The following is a 21,423-nucleotide window of genomic DNA, read 5'->3' as shown; positions in this document are numbered from 1 at the left end:
GGCTAAGCATGCATGGCAGTGCTAGTACTATATAACTAGTGTTGAATTCTTGATGAGCTTTAGGCCCATAAATCAAATAACTCATGTTAAATCCAGAGGCTAATTTTTATGATTTCATAATATGGAGGAAAGTTTAGTCTAAATCTGGGAGTGAAAGAAAGTTTGGATTAGTATATAAGGAATTTTGTTGCGCATTTCATTTGAGCATGAAAAGTGAAGTTGTACACGTGCGCTCCTCCTTCGTCGCCCACGTGGCATCGTGTTTCTTACTGGTTGAAATCGGATAATTAATTGCTAATCAAGTATGAGTCATTAACCAACATGTCCTCTCCTCTCGAACTAATTGCCATTCATCTCACTGCTTTGCTCTTTCCGTTCATCTACTTCCCCAACATCATCATGGGTGGCAACGCTAATTCCACGAGGGAGGTTGCTGGTGCCAATGCTGCAGCCGCCACAACTCTGATCTGTTCATTCCTCTTTTATTCGTTCATGTGTTTGTCGTACTTAATGTAATCATAGATATGCGAGTGATATGCTTAGGAAGAGCATCTACAGCCGGGCGTCTCAAACCATCTCTCATATGTCCGCGGACGCACCTGGTGGTGGTCGGACAAGAGAGAGAAGGGAAAACGTGACCCAGCCGAACCCCTCATACCATCCCTATACGTCTGGTTGTCCGCGTACCCTCATATTTAGATACATTAAAACTAAGCACTTTTTCAGCCCTCTAAGGGCATCAGCGCTCCCAGCCGTCAGATCGCCAGTTTGAAGCATTTTTGGCCGTTGGATGAGCTGTGAATCGCTCCTAATCCGGTACTCTTCGCTAATAACGATCGCTAACCATCGCTGGCCGCTGCTCCGGTCGCTTTTTTGGGCTTTACAGGTAAATTGGGCCTACTGGGCCTCTAGCAACCTCCTTATAGACCAACACAGAGCGAATTGACACGGTGCGGAGAAAAGTACGAGAGAAGGAGGCACGACGATGCGGGTCTCCTGTTCCCTATGTACGCCGCCGCCGCCGATCTCCTCTTCCATCTGGGCCGCTGCTGCTCTTGCAGCCGTCGGTTCCACTCATTCGCAGACCCGGCCTGTCCCTCCCGATCCCTCACCTCTTATGACCAAGGGTGAATCATTGGTGTGCTGCCAGCTTGAGCGAGATGCCGCCGATGCGCAAGGAAGATGCGAAGGGGCAGCACTACACTCGCAACCCTATTGAGGTGGTGGCGGCGGACGCCCCTTCATGAAGACGTCCTTGAAGGTAATGGGCAGGCGAGGACAACGGCGTGGTGAAGAACTCCCGCGTCCTGATTCCAGTTCGGTGTCCTGGCTAACGATGCATTTGAGTATTTGACAGCCGGCCGCAGGGAGAAGGTCAAGGCTAAGGTATGTCGCGAAACTCTGCCCTACACACCTAATTCCATTTCACTTCATGACGATGCCACTAACGCCCATTCTGAATTTAACAGCAACCAAGCAGTAGGATTATCCCTCCGGTTCTATCAATTTTTGCAGTCGTTGTGTTCGCGTTGTGTTCGTTGGCCGGTGACCGGTAAGCATTCACGTTTCCCTTCCCCTTTCATTTCAGGTGTTTGATTTTTTGATACAAGGTACTATGGTTGAGCTCCTACTTCACGGTACCAATTTACACGCTAGTCAAGTAACTATTTGTATATACTGTGCATATTCAGTTTCGCATATGGGGATTCTAATGTGGATATTTGATTTTCAGTTCAAGTAATTGGGTTCCTGGTTTTATTGCCATTTATATCTGTGCATACATCCAATTTCTAAGCAGCAGTGGTACACAGTCAAGTCAACCAGAAGGCTTCGATTTTCTGCCCGTCGGCATTAGTCTATAGTGTACTCATGTGCCTGTTTTCTCCCTGCCTGTCTCCTCTATGGCTTTCTGAATCCTGCTGGCATGTAGATGACTTATTTGGCATTCTGGAAGATGTCTCTTGATTCATGTAAGTATTTTTTTTTTATCAAGCTTGCCTGTTAAATTTTCAGATGGCTCTTGATTCATTTCAGATTTCACACATGCTCTAGCTACTCATTAGTCCAAGCTAATTGGTGTTTCATATATGGACCCATGTTGCATGTGGCGTATAGATGAAATCAAACAAGAGGCTCAAAACTATATTCTATTTGTTACAACATTTTTTAATCTCTAATATATTTGTCAACTTATGCAAATTTAGTTCTATGTTTCAAAATATTGCAGAAACTCGAGATGATTATGAGCACGCACGCACACCTTGACGCTGGTTGGTGTGGATTCGTGATGCGGGAGCCTCGTCTTCACAGAGGCGGCAGGTGGGAGAAAGATTGACAAAGTGGTGGTGTCCGGTGGCTGGGAGGATCACGGTGAGCACCCTCCCCCCTCCTCCAATTTTTTGTATGTGCCACAAATTTCTCATGGATGGCTGTGAGATTGTTAATTATGCTTACTTTTGGGTTCACATGAATATTACTCACGGAGAAACTTGGTTCCTTCAGTTGATCACATGGCTGAACAAAATAACATGTGAAGATATTATTTTATTAATGTACATACAACGTATGTTAGTTTCTTTAGAGAAACTAACATGTGAAGATATTTTTTTATAATGTATAGCATATGTCGACTTTGATGATTTGTGCCTATCAAAGATTTTATTCATTTTTCTTTTATGGAAGGAAGCTATTTTCTACACTGTAGCAATATATTCCAAGGTTCTTTTATTATTGTAGATCATATATATGTCGACTTTGCTGATTTGTGCCTACCAAGTGTTAAGATTTTATTCCTTTTCTTTTAGGAAAGGACGTTATTTTCTGTACTGTTTACTCATACAGAAGGGACTTTGCTGATTTGTGCCTATCAACTATCCCTATGCTTTGAATTTATGGAATCAATATGGACACATAATGTTGAGAAGTGGAAGCGCCAAGATTTACAGTTTTGAATATTCTTAGCAGTTGTATATATAGTTGTATATTTTGCAAAAAAATACATGTAGTTTGTATACTTTCATCTGTCTATCAACACTAGCTAGAGCAGGTGATGACTTTAGATAGGAACTGGTCTCCTTGTGCTTCAACAGTAAGTTTTTGTCTACTGCATTCTATTTTATGCTGCTGCAAGTTTTTCAGAGCTGCTGATATATGTCAGTGCATGACATGATAAGGCTTTTCTTAGTAATTCAAGCTCTTTAGTGCTTAGAGAGGTCGTTCGAGGCTGATCGTGTGTCGCCTTCACAGTTCTCTGTGTTTTCGCTAAAACTTCTAGCATATAAGAACACATTTATGATAAGGCTTTGGTGATCTATCTTACAGCTGACATTTGCTATATGTTTAATTGTATATATTTAAATAAATTCCTAGAATGCTACCAGAAAAATAGACGTGCATGGCAGTGTACGGGTGCTCGGGCGTCGACATACTAATAGAGCACAATTTTTTTTGCAAGATGTGATTTCTGGGGAAAATACCACCTATTTTTTGTTTAGTTATACTACCTTAATGATTGATGATGATAATAATAATAATATCTTTCTACATATATGGTATGTGGGCTAATAATGTTTAAATTTATAAGAAGCAAAATTGCTGGGTTACTGCCCTGGTTGGACTTCACTAACATATTCCTACAAAAGAAAAATACTAATTAAGTTACATGTTATATCATAATTCATATACTAATTTGGTTAGAGTAAAATACCTCTAATATAATTCCATCTATCAATAATATTATAGTGCCAAAGTAGACGGGCACAGCAATGCGCGCCTTCAATGATCTAGTACATCTCAAATGTAGGGAGGATATGCGGGCTCGTGGACGCGCCCTGGCGCGCCCAGTCAGTCCGCCACGTTGGAGGCGCCCCACCCGGACCACCTTTTCTCTTTCTTTATTCATTATTTTCTTTATCTCGATCTCTTCATCTCCATCAATCACATGCAAGTGACGGGACATATAAGGAAGAAAATAAGGAGTGTGGCTGCGCGGACGGACAAATAGGGGCTCAAAACGGACACGTTCGGTCACTGACTGGGCGTGTCCGCGGGCGTTTAATGGGTCATATTTGCTATGTCCGGCTGTAGATACTCTAAGTGCTCACATGATTAACTAGTAATATGGAACTAATATTGTTTACACTATCGTCATGACTTACCTACGAATTGAATTAATGGAAATTTGCTAATATCTACTACAACTAGATGAGCTGACTTATAAGGATCGTCTTCAGTTTTGAACACGGACCATCTTTGTAGCTCGAATTTGAATTAATTTTGTATGGCGCTTGCATAGTCACATGAATGAATGAATGAATGAATGACCAGCCGATCCCCCATCACACACGGCAGAGAGCAGCAATAACGTACTATCAAATCAATTGCATACATAAATTACATTGCTGGTGGGGGCTATCAAGGTCTTATCTTTCCTCATGGCCGGTGCCATCGTGCAGCCCCGACCGTCCTCTTTCCACCATCTTCCTCTTCCTCTCTTCTTCTTTACACTAACGTCGCTGTGGTTGTCATTCACTCACTAATTCACACACCATAGTGATGGATCACCCAATCTCCCGTTCCTGCCTCTGAAAAGAGAAAGAGAAATAGGAAGAAGGGTCAAAAGTGGAGCTGTACGTCTCCGACGAAGGCATGGGATCTCGGGCGAAAGCGATCAGCGTTACGTTCCGGTGGATTTTTCCTTCCTCGCAAAGTCTCGCGGTGATGATAGATAAGCACGGCCGGCTAGCTCTAGGTGGGTGCTGCCAAACGGCCGGTGGCTCAGCGCAACGAAATTTCTTCGTGGGTCTTTGCCTCAGTAGTCAAAGTCGCAAAGACTCCAGAGATCTTGCGATTTTTCTGCCGGGAGGACCGATCGACCGTTTCAGAGAAAAAGGTGGCATCTATGCATTGGATATGCCAGGTCGCGGCATGTCAGATATACTACCTTCGTTCGGAATTACTCGTTCAAGAAATGAATGTATCTAGATGTATTTCAGTTGTATCCATTTTTGTGACAAGTAATTTCGAACGGAGGGAGTATATGACTGTGTGATCGAGCACGGCCACTACTGAAGTACTGATCGGTACAGAGGGGAAGAAACATGCATGCTAATTAAGGCCTCCTTTGGTTTATAAGAGGCCACCCAGAGGAAAAGAATTATGTGTATATATATACTGATACTCCTACACTTGTACAAGATGTACCTTTTCGAAGGGTCCATGCCTACACATCACATCGCAACAAGTGGCAGTTAACAAACGAAAGAGACAAGACATGAAGAGAGTATGAAAAGCATAATGGTCCAGGAGCTTTATTTAACCGGGCCGTAGTGGGAAGATTCAAAATTTCGTTACCGAGTACGTGGAAAAGAGAGGCCGGGAGCAGGTAGTGCATGCTTCCATACTCTGGTGCTGCCACGCACAAAAGGATCAAGGATGGCACTCGTCATGCAGGTAAAATAAGCACTAGGTGCAGAATGGTCCATTGTCGCAGGCTCGTGGATGTGTTCAGTCAAGTTCAGTGAACCGCGACGATTAATTAACATGGGGAGTGCTACATCATAAAAGTTCAATGATTGATTAGGAAACTAATTAGACTACCCATAGTGGAGTAACATATTAGGCAAAATAGATGATGTGACAAGTAATTAATGACGAAAGAGAGGCATGTGGTAACACCGGGGCCGGTGCACCGGTCCCCCGTTGCACGTTAAGAAATGTTCGAAAAAATTCGGTATTTTTTTTAGTGCATTGAAACAACATCAATGTATATTGTCATAAAAATTTAAATAAAAAAATCCAAACATTGCTCGAGATACAAAAATAACAAATTTGACACTGGATAGTGCATAACAAAAATTGGGCTTCAGTTTTGGCCCGTTAGTACATTGATGTCAAATTTATCATTTTTATATCTCGAGCAATGTTTTGAATTTTGATTTGAATTTTTATGAAAATATACATTGAAGCTGTGAGAGCTCGTGGCGGACCGTGCTAGCGCTCTACACGGACACGACCAAGCGCCCCCCGATTCACGTCGATGATGCCCGTGGACGCGCCGCTCACAGGTCAACTCCTCCGCCGACGAAAACAATGTGTATCTGGGATCTAGATTCGTCGTTGACCTGAGCACGAGACCACGAGCCAGTCAGTAGTGTTTAGAGGATCAAAGCAGAGCAGCTGGAATCAAAAGCACCATCCATGTCTTTCACCTACCTAACGATCGTGTGTATGATTGATTAACCACCGGGCTTGCTAGCTCACCAGTAGTCTGTCATTATTGATGAAATGAGTTTTTATTACTCGAGAGCGTACAGATGGAGTACTGCATGAAACTCAGTTGCCGCAATTCACTAAACAATCAATCAGGGCGGGCGGAGTGGATATGAAGCAAGGGAGTCCGGACAGACTGGACTTTCTCCTCCCTGCACTGCTTTGTTCTCGGTGGAATTGACCCGCAATCCACTGGTTGCGCCCCTCCTTGGCATGCATTCTAGTGTCAAAAAACGTCTTATATTTCAATACGAGGTTGTATGAGAACGAGCAAACAAATACCACTTGGCCGCGGGAGCTGTGGCCTGCGTGCGGATCGGGATCACCTCCCCGTTACAATTTGGACACATGCATGTACGCCTGGTTCGTCCACAACACCCCACCGAAAGCTATTGCGTGTGTGGCACCTCGAGTAAATTACAGAAAACCACCAGTTTGAAGGTTAGGTTTGCGAAAAACACTACAGTACTTTTTTTTTTTGCAGAAAACACCATGTCTTCAGTAATCTTTTTGTAAATAACACCGATCGGCGGATTTGGCTCCACCGAGCATGCTTATGACAGTTGGGGCCCTTATTTGCCTACATGGCATAACAGTTCGTGCCAGATCACTTTTATTTTGAATTTACAAACTAGCCCTTAGTTTTTACACAGAAACCCCTGAACCAAAAAGAAAAAACGCAATTAGCCCACTCCCTTCGCTCCCTTCTCCACCTTCGATCCCCATCTCTCCCGCCAGATCCTCCCCCGGCGCCAACACACAGGAGGCCGGGCAGCCGCTCCCTCGCTCGAGACACCGCATCTTCCTATCTCCTTCTCCGTCCTCGGTGGCCACGGAGCGCAGCCTCCTCTCTCCATCTCCCTTCTCGGAGTGCGGCGGCGGCGGGCAGAGCAGGGTGGCGGGCACGGGTAGAGCAGGGTGGCGGGCACGTGCGGAGCAGGGCGGCAGCGATGCGGCGGGCAGAGCAGCGGCAGGCGCGAGCGAAGCAGGGCGGTAGCGATGCGGCTGGCAGAGCGGCGGCGGGCGCGCGGCCGAGCAGAGGCGGGCGCGGCCGGGCAGAGGCGGGAGCACTGCAGGGCAGGGAGGTGAGCACGGCGGCGTCTGGCGCATGGTGGTGACCGGCGCCATCGAGGTCGAGGAAGGCGGCGGCCGGCATGCATTCGCCGGCTTTGTCTTCTCCCTGGCAACCCTTGCCCGGAGGAGGGAGGTGGCGGCGCTGGGAGGAGGGTTGAGAGAGAGAGGGGGGGGGGAGGGAGAGAGAGGGGCAGGCGAGGTCGAGGGTTGGAGCTCCGGCGGGCTGCTACACTCTGGTGGCGGCTGACTGTGATGGCAGGACAGGGCAAGGGCCTGACAAGGGCCTGGGCAGCACAGGGGAAAAACTTACGAGTGTTTTTTCTTTTTTACCCGTCTAGCACTGTCCTTGGTAAAACGTTATGCCATGTCAGCGAAAAATGAGACCCATCTATCATAATCTCACTTAACAGAGCAAGATTCGTTGGTTTTTGCAAAAAGATTACACAAGACGTGTTGTTTCCTGAAGATGGAAAATGTAAGATAGTATTTTCTGTAAATCTAGCCTTCAAACTGATGGTTTCCTGCAATTTACTCTGGCACCTCCTACGCTACGTGCTCTACATGACACCGCTGCACCGTGTTCTGCTGATACACCGTGCGCCGCTCGGTCGTCGCCATGCATGCATGCATCCATCAGGCGGATCGAGCGGTGGGCATACGTGCGGATCAAGAACACACATCATCCCCGCCTTTGGGTTTGGACGGGCGCCCATCTTCTCACCATAGAAAGCCATCGTTGGATAAGTTCGTTGCGACGCGCGTTTTGCGTCTGGGTCTGGAGCGTGGATGCGGCCGACGGACGTGTGTATGCTCTGCGGAGCCCCGAGCAGGCCTTGATCATCTCCGGCAAAGGCGACAGACGTACTTTGCCGCTTTGGGCACCGTCCGATCGGAAGCATCGATTCGGTTGGGTTCGTATCGGAGAAGCGAAGGCCAGAAGGGCACACACGTACGTCTATCTTGGACCAGTCGACCGTGCACGTCAAACTCGTTCCACAAAGTTCAAATGACTGATTCACCGCACTGTACACAGTACTAGTCTAGTAGACTTGGCTCGCCACGGTAACAATCTGTCCATACCGACGAGGAAGACACGCAGTGAGCAAGACACGCGCGCTCGTCTCGCCAACCACCATGACAACGGCATGCACGCTACCTCTACTTCTCGACCGTCTTCCTGTGCGTTATAAATCTGGCACATGCTATCGCAGCGTGCAACTGCAGAATGAAACGCGATATGATAATGCTCCGGTCACTCCGACGGCGACGCCGGCATATGGAGCTGGACGCCGTCGTCGCTGATCGGTAGCTCTCATTCCTTCCCTGTCATGTCGAGCGTCGACACAAATACCAGCGGCGCCGGCCGGCGGTCGCTGTCCCGGAACAGTGCCGCAGTCCACACGTACGGACAATGGTAGTACGAGATCAGGTGCATATCTTTGGCGATAACCTCCTCCATCACCATACGTAGACGGACGCAACGAAATTAACTAATATCGCAGTCAGGCTGATGGGAAATTATAAATCGATAAAAAGTGGCATATGCAGCGTGGATGTGCTTTTTGTGGTTCCTTATGCGTCGAAAGGACAGGTATACCCTCAAGTTTATCAACAAAGACACAAAGTTCTCAAGAACAAGAGAATTAAGGGACTCTTTGATTCGTAGGATTTCCAAAACGCGGGAATAGGAAAAACATGGAATTAGAGTGAAATGTCGTCTTGAATTCTACAGGATTGTACGAGTGTTTGATTGTGCATAGAAAAAACGCAGGATTCTTTCAAAGTGGTATGAGTGGATGGGATGTTTCTTATGAAATCTAGTGCAAATGAATCCTATGGAAAAAATTTCTATGGTCTACGAATCAAATAACCAAGATAGGAAAAATTCCTAAGGATTAGAATCCTCCAAAATTCCTTTGTGAATCCTTTGAATCGGAGAAGCCCTAAACCGATTTAGGTGAGCAGGTAGTAATCCATTTCATTATGGCATGTGCACGGTCCAAATCGTACTACTTCACGGCAAATGCAGCATAAACTCGGGATGTATAGCCCTCGATCTATTCATCTTCAATCATGGCAATACAGCGAACACCAAAAATAATAAAAATTACATACAGATTCATAGACCACCTAGCGACAACTACAAGCACCGAAGCGAGCCGAAGGCCCGCCACCGTCACCGCCCCTTGTCGGTGTCAAAACCGGCGGATCTCGGGTAGGGGGTCCCGAACTGTGCGTTTAGGATCGATGGTAACAGGAGACGGGGGACACAATGTTTACCCAGGTTCGGGCCCTCTCTATGGAGGTAATACCCTACTTCCTGCTTGATTGATCTTGATTTTTTTTTTTGGAAATGGAGGCGTGCCCCCGGCCTCAGCATCATGATGATAAATGCGGCCCTCTTATTAATAATCCAGAAGGTAACATCAAAAAGGTCTTACAGCTTGTAAAAGGAGTGAAACAAAGTAAAGAAACGACAAAAAGTACAGGCGGACAATAACAATCGATACGGTAATAAGATGGATAAGCTCCCTAGACTCCTATCCTGTTATGCGAGCGCCATCCGAACCGGTTGAAGATAACCCGAGCTACCATCTCCCATTGGTTGCACCCAGTAACCAAAGGCTCCCTGGAGTCCATAAGAGTGAGTAAGGACCACGTACGGATCCAAGCTGTAGCTCTGAAGATAACCTGCAAAAAAGTTAAGTTGTGCTGTCTGTTAAAAATCATATCATTCCTGCAGTTCCATATAGCCCATAATAGCGCACATATTCCAATCCGAATACGAGCTGCAGTAGTCTGTTCAACCCCAGCTAACCACGTCCCAAACAAAGACGCAATATCTACCGGAGGGTTGATATTGAAAGCTATATGAATCGTTCTCCAAAGTAACTTGGGAAGTGGGCATTCAAGAAATAAATGTTGTATTGTTTCATCATGCGCACAGAAACAACACCGTGAATTGCCTACCCATCGCCTCTTAATTAAGTTGTTCTTTATGAGTATCACTTGCTTGTGGACAAACCACATGAAAATTTTAATACGCAAAGGAACCTTAACCTTCCATATGTGTAGTGACCTTGAGAGGGGGCCAGAATTAATCAAATCTGTATAAAAGGATTTTACCGTAAATATCCCATTCTTACTTAACTTCCATTGTGTTGAGTCCGGTAGGTCGGAGAGTTGGACATCTATCAATCTCCGAACCAGGTGCATCCAGGCGGTCCATCTCTCACCTACTAATGCACGTCTGAACTGGATGTTCAAGGGAATAGTTTGAAGGACGATGCCTAAATAATCCTCCTTACGTTGCACAATATTATAGAGGGTTGGGTATTGTACGGCCAGAGGCGTCTCTCCTAACCACGTATCCTCCCAAAGTCTTGTTGACATACCGTTGCCTACCAAGAATTTGACCCTACGAAAGAACATGTCCTTCGTTCTCATAAGTCCCTTCCAGAACGGCGAGTCAGTCGGTCTCATGGTAACCTGGGCTAGTGTTTTCGAGTGCAAATACTTATTGCGCAGGATTTGAGACCACATGCCCTCCGGCTCTGTCTCTAACCTGTACAACCATTTGCTCATAAGGCATTTATTCTTAATTTCTAAGTTCTCAATACCGAGACCCCCTTGGTCTTTAGGTCGGCAAAGGGTATCCCATCGCGCGAGACGGTATTTCCTCTTGGCCTCATCAGACTGCCAAAAGAAACGGGATCTAAAGAAATCAAGTCGCCTTCGGACCCCTTTCGGAATTTCAAAAAACGAAAGTAGAAACATCGGCATACTAGTCAGTACGGAGTTGATCAAAACTAGCCGACCTCCATATGACATCAGCTTGCCCTTCCAGCAGCTGAGTTTTTTTCAATTCGTTCTTCAATACATTTCCATTCTTTGTTGGATAACTTACGGTGATGAATCGGGATTCCCAAGTAACTAAATGGTAAAACACCTAATTCACATCTGAACAATTGTCTGTAAGTGTGTTCTTCGTCTTTGGCCTTTCCAAAACAGAACACCTCGCTCTTATGAAAAATAATTTTTAAGCCAGACAATTGTTCAAATAGACATAGGATAAGTTTCATGTTACGTGCTTTAGCCATGTCATGCTTCATGAATAGAATAGTGTCATCAGCATATTGTAGAATGGACACCCCTCCATCAACTAGATGAGGAACTAGACCCTCTACATGGCCACGCTGCTTGGCCCTGCCAATAATGACGGCCCACATATCGGCCACAATATTGAACAGAAGAGGTGACATGGAATCCCCTTGTCTCAACCCCTTATGCGTCTGAAAATAGTGACTGATATCATCGTTCACCTTAATTCCAACACTACCCTTCTGGATTTGAGTATCCACTTGGTTCCTCCAGGTTTCACTAAAACCCTTCATGCGCATTGCCTGCTGAAGAAAAGGCCATTTTACTTTATCATAGGCCTTCTCGAAATCCACTTTGAAGATAACCCCATCTAGTTTCTTCGAGTGAATCTCATGAAGTGTTTCATGTAGGACGACCACCCCTTCGAGTATATGTCGTCCCGGCATAAACGCTGTCTGGCTTGGTTGAACCACTGAGTGAGCAATTTGTGTCAGTCTATTGGTTCCCACCTTTGTGAAAATCTTGAAACTCACATTTAGCAGACAAATAGGCCGGAATTGTTCGATCCGAACAGCCTCATTTTTCTTAGGTAGCAACGTTATCGTACCAAAGTTGAGGTGAAACAACTCCAAATGGCCGTCGAAAAAATCGTGAAACATAGGCATAAGATCATCTTTAATAATATGCCAACATTTCTTATAGAATTCAGCCGGAAACCCATCTGGTCCCAGTGCTTTATTCGGCTTCATTTGGGTTATGGCTTGATGAACCTCTTTTTCAATAAACGGTGCAGAGAGAACATCGTTCTCTGCTGCCTGTAATTGAGGTATATCATCAATCACAGACTCATCAAGAGACACCGTGGATATATCCGGGGGTCCAAATAGTTTTTTATAATAATTAGAGATATACGCTTTCAGATTTTCATGTCCCACTATTGTCCCCTCATCCTGTTCAAGCTGTATGATTTTCTTCTTCCTATGTTTACCATTTGCAACCATATGGAAAAATTGGTATCGTCGTCCCCTTGGACAACCTTTAGCGTTTTCGCACACAACGCCCACTTAAGCTCCTCCTCTCTCAGGAGAGCACGTAGACCTTGCTCAGCCTCGGACTTGGTTCGATGCTCATTAACAGAAAGGAGAGTGGCTTCAGCCTTTAAGTCTAGTGCCTCAATCAGTTGAGTAAGACGCTCTTTTTCCTGTTTGTAAATCCCACTCTCATTTCTGGCCCAACCTCTCAGAAATTGTCGTAGATGTCTAATTTTATTTTGCCATCTCTCGACATGCGTCCTTCCCGTAACCGGCTTAGCCCATTCGCGGGCAATCATCTCCATAAATCCTTCTCGCTCAAACCAGCTTTGCTCGAAGGAGAAAATATTTTTATTTGCCACATGGGTAGCCTCACTCGAGTTTAAAAGGAGTGGTGTATGATCCGAGATCGCTCTCTGCATCGCATGGACCAACACCAACGGATACTTTTGCTCCCACTCAACACTAGCAAGAACCCTATCCAGCTTTTCATAAGTCGGAATAGGTAAGGAGTTGGCCCATGTAAATTGTCTACCGGTGAGCTCTGTTTCTCTCAAATTGAGACTCTCGATAATCATGTTAAACATCATAGACCAATGGCCATCAAAATTGTCATTATTCTTTTCTTCTTTTCTTCGGATAATATTAAAATCCCCCCGACTAATATTGGCAGATTTTCATAACAAATCCGCACCAGATCGGCCAGAAAGTTAGGTTTAAACTCAGGTTGTGCTGCTCCATATACAGCAACTAGCGACCAACGGAACCCATCCAGCTTTGATCTTACCCTGAATTTAACCGAAAAGTCTCCCAGAACCACAGTAAGCACCTCTAAAGTCTCACACCGGATCTTCCTCTAGGGGGTAAAATGTGCCAGTCAAAATCGATACCACTGGAGAGTGTTTGAAGAAACTGTGATGTGAAATTATCTCTTCCAGTTTCCAAGAGTGCAATAAAATCTAAGTGATGTTCTAACGTTGTCTCTGCTAACAATCTTTGTTTAGCCAAGTCAGCTAGACCTCTGCTATTTCAAAAGAGTCCTTTCATAAGTCATCATGGAATTTTTTTCTTAAGCTTAACTCTAGCACTTCGGTGTACTGCCGAGGTAGGATAAATTTTCCGCTTCCAGGGCCGTTTGGGCTTCTCCTCAACACCCCGCGGGAAAATAGGATTGTCTACGACAGAGACTGCACCCTCCATCAAGAGAGGCTCTACCGTATCTGTGGTCTTCAGATCCTCCTCATCCTCAGCCTCCACAGTAGGCAACAGATTATTACATAAATTTGCGAGATCAGTAATTCGTAAGTTGTTCATGTCATTGTCATTCATAGGTTTGATAGATGCAAGGTTACGAATGATCTCAGAAGCTCTGTCCGCTTCCAAGTCTAAAAGTTCATTAACGGATTTGACGACCTCGATTTCATTTGATCCCAAAGAAATTCCTAAGTCGTTTGCCTTATCAACACTTTCAGTCTCAGAGAAATGTAAAATTGAACAACTTTTATCGAAAGACGCACCTGTAGTAGCCTCGGCATGACGAAGCATGGTGGCCCTCTTGGCACGCACTAGCTGCAGGTCGTCCGCATCTGGCTGTCCCTGGATCCGGTTGCTGACACGCCTGCCAGCCGACACCGGATCCGCTATCCCGCCAAAAGTGATAAGCTCCTCCGTCGTCCTCTCTCGAGGGGTACGGTCCCGACTCCCACGCCCGTCCCCTATGTCGGTGAAGGTGGGTAGGGCGTAGTCGAGCGGGCCTCGGCCACCGAGATCAAGGGGGAAGAGGACCATGGAGACGCCTGCTCACTAGTCCCGTTCCCCCTTGCTGAACAGCTCGTCCCCTGGCCAACCTACAGAGTGCACTCCTATGGAGGGATTGCGACACGGGACTCCTTCCCGCATCTCACCCCTAGCTCGCCACTCAGGATGGTGGCGTCCTGTGGAGGGGTTACAGCACGGGACTCCTTCCCGCACGTCACCCCTAGCTCGACCGGTGAAGCGTGTGTGTGAGGAACGCCATAGACCGCCTGTCCAGGCGTCCCTCCCAAAGAAGTCAAGACAGGCACCGGGGCCTCCTGCCCGCGGGTCCCCCCACACTCGGTCAACCCAGCAGAAACAACCGTCCCATCGGGTGTGGACTCCACAGACAACGCCTCGCAGGCCATACTCAACACTGGTGGCAACTCAAGTTCCGCCGGGTCGTCTGCCTCGACCCTGGTGCTCCATAACCGACTAGGAGCCGACCTCGGTGCAAACGAACCAAAGCGAAGCGTGTTCATCGGAGTAGTGGACGGGGGTGTCTCTTTGGTAGATGTGTCTACCTTATCAGATTTCGCAGTAGGCCCCTTGTCCGACTCCGGCAGTGAATCATCGGACCCCTTATCCTGATTCCCGGACGCGCCACCCCCCTCAGTCGTGTCCATGTCCTGTGGCTCATCCCCATCTTGGGAAATCGGAGTATCCTCGATCTCAAGCTCTAAAACATAAGTGACTCCAGCATGAGTCCATCTAACCACATATGGTATGAACTCAACACTCACAACACTGACCAGCAACCTCGCAGCCCCTTGTGCACGAGTGAAGGGCATGTGAACCCTTTCTGTCTTACCAATCATAGCACCCAAGCTCCACGCAATTAGAAAATGCTTTATCAACTTTGGTGCTGCACCAAGGAAACGTACCCACACCTTCTCCAAAGGTGTACCCTCAGGTTCCTCCTGCTTCCACTCATCAAAAGCAATAACAATGTTGGTGCTTGGGACTCTGCACAAACCCCACTTGAGAAAATGCATCTGATCCTCTTTAGTGGGAAAGTCCACCTTATAAGTCTGACCCTCTAGCTGTTCCAGATGCCACTGATAGTTACCTGGCACTAAGTCATGCAGTTGTCTCACAATCTGAGCCTCTGTCAACTGTCCGTTAGTAACCCGGACAACTGCAGGGAAGGAACTCTCAACCATCTGCGGTAGAGGATCCACCTTCGGTGCCTCAAAGAACATCAACTCCTTACAACAGACACCAAAAATGTTAATGCCAGGTTTAGGACCGGAAAGTAGTGGGCAATCCGTTGTCGCATGCTGAGATCGGAGGCAATAGTCACAAAGCTCGTTTGTACACTCTGCCACAAAATGACCCGGTTCACCACATCTATAGCAAGGTAACTTTTTCTTCTTAATTGCCCACTTAGAGAGTTTTCCGCCCTCCGCTTTCTCCGACCCTTTGTCAGACATGCCATCCCCAGATTTAGCACCTCCAGAAGCGACCGGAACCTGCACTGCTGCCAGAGCCCGAACCGCGTCAACTGCCGCCGCGGGTAACGTGGCTGGGTCTCCCATCCCATCCGCTGCGTGCTCGAGCTCCTCCGCCGAGGCCATATCCGCAGCAGGCGGTGGTGGCGGTGGAAGATGTCGAGGTGGTGGTGGGCGTCTCCCTCTCCCCCCACGACGATATCCACCTCGGTAGCGATCCCGGGGACCGGCGACACCTTCAACAAAGTTACCGGGCGGACCTTGAAAATGTCCAGTATCCTCATCATTGTACCGGTTATATCCACGGCCGCCACTGGACGAAGATCCGCGGTGCAGTCCCTCACCATATGCATCATATCCATCATCTTCCCACTGCCCGTATCGGTTGAAGTTCTGGCCATCCCGGCTGTATCCATTGTATCCGCCACGCCCTTGCGCACCGCGACCCCTTCCTAGGGCCGGCGCCTTGACTGCCGGTGGCTGCGCCAATTCATCCGGCTGGCGCGTGTTTGGCCTAGGCACCTGTGTCAACGCCATAGAGCTAGATGCATCGGCCCCCTACTGCACGGAGGAACGCCCCGGCCGGCGGCAACTCTGGGCTGCACCCGCGCTGCCATAGGCCTTTGAGGAGGCAAGCCGCGCCGCCCGACAGCGCCGATCCCACCAGCCGACGGGGCACCACTGCCAGCACCACCGGCGGCAAGGACTGGTGGAGCGCCACGCCCGGCCCCGCCCGCCGCGGCAGCACTGGCCGGCGGAGCGCCACGCCCGGTCCCGCCAGCAGCCGAGGCACCAACGGCGGGAGGCGGCCCTCGCTTGATGGGCAACGGCCCTCGTCCAGTCATGGCGTCGACGCAGGAGACCTTCCTCGCCCGCCCAGTACCCAGCGAACAAAAACCTGGAACTGAAACCCTAGTCTCGATCGTTTGCTCGACTGGCAGCGATGCAACATGCACGTCCGCATGTTTGGGATGAAACGAGGCTTGGGCCTCCGGCTGGGCCTCGCCCGAACCTGGAAGACCCACGACCATCGTTACATTCGGCGCTGCATCCAAACCGGGTCCACGACCCAATAATGTATTCAAACGAGCCCGTCTGGCCGCTCGAACAGCGCTCGCCGATCTCGCCACCGGCGGTGGCCGGCTAGTCTTTCCTTTCTTCTTCTTTCGCGTGACCATAGTCCAATTTTCCGGCAAGAATTGTGCCAAGGTTACAGGTTCTCTCATTACCTTAGGGATCGGTCCGATCCACGGCTTCATGGCCGGCTTGGAGTTTTGAAATTTTGAACGACGTCGAACTATCGTAATCATGGGCTCCGACAATGGACCGGCACCTGGCGAGGCCATGGCTGGTGGGGGCATGACACTCCACTTGATCTTCGTCGTCGCTCTCCAGAAGCGCCCAAAAACGTCCTCCCGGTCGTGCATGGATCGGCTCCGTCAGATAAATCATCTCTGATGCCTTCGGTCGTAACTCTATCTGCACACACTCGCCAACAACTACGTCATATGCATCAAGTTTGAATTGAAGACCTACCTCAATCATGTCTCCGTCCGAAAGATACTCGCCGGCGAGGACGTCGTTCTCCAGATCGAGAAGAACCATCCATCTTGAATGCGGGGTGAATCGAAGCCGCCCTTCGATCCAAACGCCCGGATCCATCCCGACGGAGAACATAGCCCGCCATTGCGACCACCGCCTCTCCTCCCGCCCGATCTCACGCTGCGAATCACGACGGTCACCTCCCGATCCCGTAGACCCCTCCTTTCATCCCGACGGCGCCGCCACAAGGGTATTAGGAGATCGCGAACGGATCTGGTGTGCCCCCCAGCGCAGCCACTCGGTGAGGATCGGGGCGACGGCGGCGATAGTCCGGTCGCCTCAGTCGTCCTTGTTTCCGCCTCTCCCTCTCTCGCCATCGCCCCTCAGTTTACACAAACATAGAAACAATAATACCTACAGCAAGAGTTGATCTACCACGAGATCTACCACGAGATCGTAATGGCTAAACCCTAGAAGTCTAGCTTGTATGACTATGGTCATGAGTCTTCGGTCCTATAGACCTAACCCTCCGGTTTATATAGACACCGGAGGGATCTAGGGTTACACAAAGTCGGTTACAGAGAAAGGAATCTTCATGTTTGATCGCCAAGCTTGCCTTCCACGCAAAGGAGAGTCCCATCCGGACACGTTGAGAGTCTTCGGTCTTCATATCTTCACAGCCCATCAGTCCGGCCCACGGCTAATAGGCCGGACGCCCGAGGACCCCTTAGTCCAGGACTCCCTCACCCCTCCCTTACCGGAGCCGGACAAACTTATTGTAGTAGACAGTCGGAAAGTCGTCGTGCTAAGGCCCCATAGAACCAATGCACCTGAACAGCAACTGAAGACACATGAACAAAGACCGGATTCGAGTGGATCCACCAAAGACAATCACCGACCGAGTCCCGCGAGATCCGCCGGAGACACACCTCCACACACCCTTCAACGATACTAGACCCACCACCGAGACGAGAAAATAGGCAGGGAGAATCTTATTCCGTCTTCAAGAAGCCGCCGTCGTCTCGTTTTTCTAAGCAGGACACAAACACTAACAAAGCTTAAAGAAACACCTAAAAACGGAGCCCTCCCGCCGGTAAGGGCCAGAATTCATCACGCACCCATGGCCCTCAGGCCACAGGAGACGTGGCAGATCGCCGACGCCGTCGATGACAGGCAGAAACCCTAGCCGCCTTTCCTGGGGAGGAGAGACACAGGGAGGTGATCGGCCTAATCAAATTGATGAACAACAACAATTTATCAATCATACTCGGCTGGAAAATAAAATCTAAAGTGAAACAACGCGCAAGTGGTATTTATGGCCGCCGGTATAGGAAGTACCATTAATGCATAAGCTAATATTTATTTTAAAAACACTTTATTAAAAAAGATAATTTATCTGGCTTCTAAGAACAATGGGGCCTTTAATAAACCATTTGGGAAAACAATCATGGCATATTTTCCCTTTAGCAAGGGAGATGGTCCGGTCACTCGAGTGGAAAGGACGATGGACAACAAATCAGAAAGTGTGCGCCGGTTGTTCCACCCGTAAATTCCTTCGTACTAGTAATTTGCATCTAGGTTGAACTACATTTTTTATTCGTTATGCAAATCGCAATCATATTAGTATAAGACCATATTTTATAGGATTATCCTAGATATAATGTTGGTGTGGCCTACTTGCCCCTTACTTTGTCCTAATCCAATAGAGATGTAAAACTAACACGCATTCGCATGATCAAACTAAAATCATATGGTAGTGAGGTAAAATACAATCATATGGTAGTGAGGTAAAATACAATCATATGGTAGTGAGGTAAAATACTAACCGATGATAGCTAGAATGGTAATGACAAGAAACAAGTACTCCCTCCGGTCCTAAATATTTGTCTTTCTAGAGATTTCAACAAGTTACTACATACGAAGCGAAATTAGTGAATCTACACTCTAAAATATGTCTATATATCCGTATATGGTAGTCCATTTGAAATCTCTAAAAAGACAAATATTTAGGAACGGAGGGAATAATTGCTTATGTAAATACTTGCTCCATTTCAAAAGTGGGGAAAGGCGGTGCATTTATGTGTTTCTTTTTTGGGTGACGGTGCGTTTATGTGTTTAAAAGACTGAAACCCTATTATCGAGTCAATTGCAAGAAACCACCACATTTGTGGCTAGGTTTGCAGGAAGCTACCAAGTCGTTAATCTGTTGCAAAAAACACCGTAAAATCTCTTAACCCGTTGCAAAAAGCACTGAACAGCCGTTTAGCCTCGTTTGATCTCTTTTCCGACAGGTGGGCCCCGAAAATGCTGACGTGGCGTGACGGACAGGCAAACGGCGCCGTTAGGAGGAAAACGCTCAAGACGCCGCGCCGGTCGGTCCTGTCGGTGCTCGCCAGACAGATCCCCCGCGCCCTCTCTCTCTCTCGCCCCTCTCCTCTCTCTGGCTCTGGTCGCCGTCGGTGAGAAGCCAGCTCGCCGCCGTCCGCCATGGTTTCGTGGAGCGACGACAGCGAGGAATCGGGCTACGAGTACTCTTCAGGCGGCTCCCCTATCAAGGTCAGTGATGTGTACTCGTAGCTAGGGTTCTTTGAGCTAGGGTTTCGGTTTGGGGATTTTGTTTTTCCTGCTCGATTTGAACCCGTGAGATGGATTTTGTGCGTTTCTTTTGTTGATGTATTTCCCGGCTACAATCGAGGACCCGAACTACTCTGGTGTTGACGATGAGGTGATGGTGATGTGTGAGCATGGCCAGCCGGCGAAGAGGCATGTTTGCTTGGAAGGGATTAGCACTGGGAGGAGGTTCATTGCCTGCGGAGTTGATGTGAGTGCTAGCAAAAATCTGTAGTTTGCTCATTTTGTGAAGAAACTATAAATTGTTCATATGCACTGTTCATTGTTCATGTTCACTGTTCATTGTTCATGTTCACTGTTCACCTAGTAGTTTAGTTAAAGGTACTGTCATGTACCATACCTAGTGACTGAGTGAAGTAAATGAATTGTTCATACATATAAATGAACAACACCACAGTGATATAAATGAAGTAAATGAATTAAATTGTGCTGTTAAAAATTAAGTACATAGATATAAAATTAAGGTATCCATAGTGAACTGTGCATTGTGCTGTTAAAAATTATCATAGTGCATTGTGCTGTTAAAAAGTATCATAGTGAACTGTGCATTTTGTTGTTAAAAAGTATCATAGATATAAAACAACTATAGTAAATTGTGCTGTTAAAAAGTATCATAGTGCATTGTTCATAGATATAAATGAATTGAACTGAATTGTATTGTGATTTTTAAAATTAAGGTATAATATAGTTGTTTTGAATTGGACTGAATAGAAGTGAAGTGAAAAAGGAAGTAAATGCATTTGTACTTGTTGTTTTGCAGGAAGCAAGCCGTTGTGGTGTTGTTCAGTGGGTAGATGAGGAGTGGCCAGAGCATCTGCAGAATGCTCTTCACAAACTATGGCTTTTGTATGAGGATTTCCAGCGTGCTAATAGGATGGCATGTCTGGAACATTCATCACTTGTCCACAATCTCACATCACAGAAGAACAAGCTACAGGAGACTTATGAGAAGCTTGTTGAGGATGTGAACAACCTACTTGATACTCAGGACAATATTCCCAAGGAAAATGAAGTCCAACAAGGTGAACGTGAGGAGATCACTCCTCCTTTGGACAACAATATTTCAGCTTTGAAGGAACAGCTGGGTGCAATGGATGCTGAGAACAAAGAACTGAAGCGAAAGGTTGACCAGTTGAAGAGCATTCGGGTTGCCCAAGGTAATGTGATTAGGAATCTGAAGTTTGCTCATTTGAAGGAGAAGGAAAAGTTGAGCACTGAGAGGAGGAATTTGGAGTTTCACATTGCTGATCTTGTCAAAGCTAGTGACAAGAACAAGAGAAAGCTGAAGGACATCAAGGATATTTGTGATGAAGAGTGATTTGTAATCTGACCATGTGGGTCATTATCTTAAGTTTCAAGCATTGAACTATGGCTTGTAATGTGTGAACTAGTGGCAGTTTGCAGTATTTGAAGTAGGGTGTAGCCTTGAACTATGTCTTGTAAGCTTTGAACTATGGTGTCATGATGTTAACTATGTTGTTAAGTATGATGTTAACTATGGTGTCATGATGTTAACTATGTTGTTGACT

At 47.2% G+C, this 21,423-nt stretch overlaps 1 protein-coding gene and 1 long non-coding RNA gene across 2 annotated transcripts; both read left to right on the top strand.

Annotated features, from left to right (window-relative positions):
• Positions 1–1,096: 1,096 nt before the first annotated feature.
• Positions 1,097–3,205, top strand: LOC141042129 (uncharacterized). Its single transcript, XR_012203951.1, has 2 exons — positions 1,097–1,386; positions 1,481–3,205. It is a non-coding gene; the product is annotated as an uncharacterized lncRNA (long non-coding RNA).
• A 16,545-nt stretch (positions 3,206–19,750) lies between these two features.
• Positions 19,751–21,212, top strand: LOC109733903 (uncharacterized). Its single transcript, XM_020326155.1, has 2 exons — positions 19,751–19,819; positions 20,655–21,212. The coding sequence occupies exons 1-2, from the start codon at positions 19,751–19,753 to the stop codon at positions 21,210–21,212; spliced, it is 627 nt and encodes a 208-aa protein (XP_020181744.1).
• Positions 21,213–21,423: the final 211 nt, after the last annotated feature.

Source organism: Aegilops tauschii, chromosome 2 (genome assembly GCF_002575655.3).
Source record: "Aegilops tauschii subsp. strangulata cultivar AL8/78 chromosome 2, Aet v6.0, whole genome shotgun sequence".
Taxonomy (NCBI): Eukaryota; Viridiplantae; Streptophyta; class Magnoliopsida; order Poales; family Poaceae; genus Aegilops; species Aegilops tauschii.
Note: the sequence above shows the minus strand (reverse complement) of the source record. Positions and strands in the feature narration are given on the sequence as shown.

Coding starts and splice junctions, on each gene's coding strand:
- LOC109733903 (XM_020326155.1), top strand. CDS start 19,751: ATGGTTTCGTGGAGCGACGACAGCGAGGAATCGGGCTACGAGTACTCT. Junction 19,820..20,654: donor CAGGCGGCTCCCCTATCAAG/GTCAGTGATGTG, acceptor GTTGTTTTGCAG/GAAGCAAGCCGTTGTGGTGT.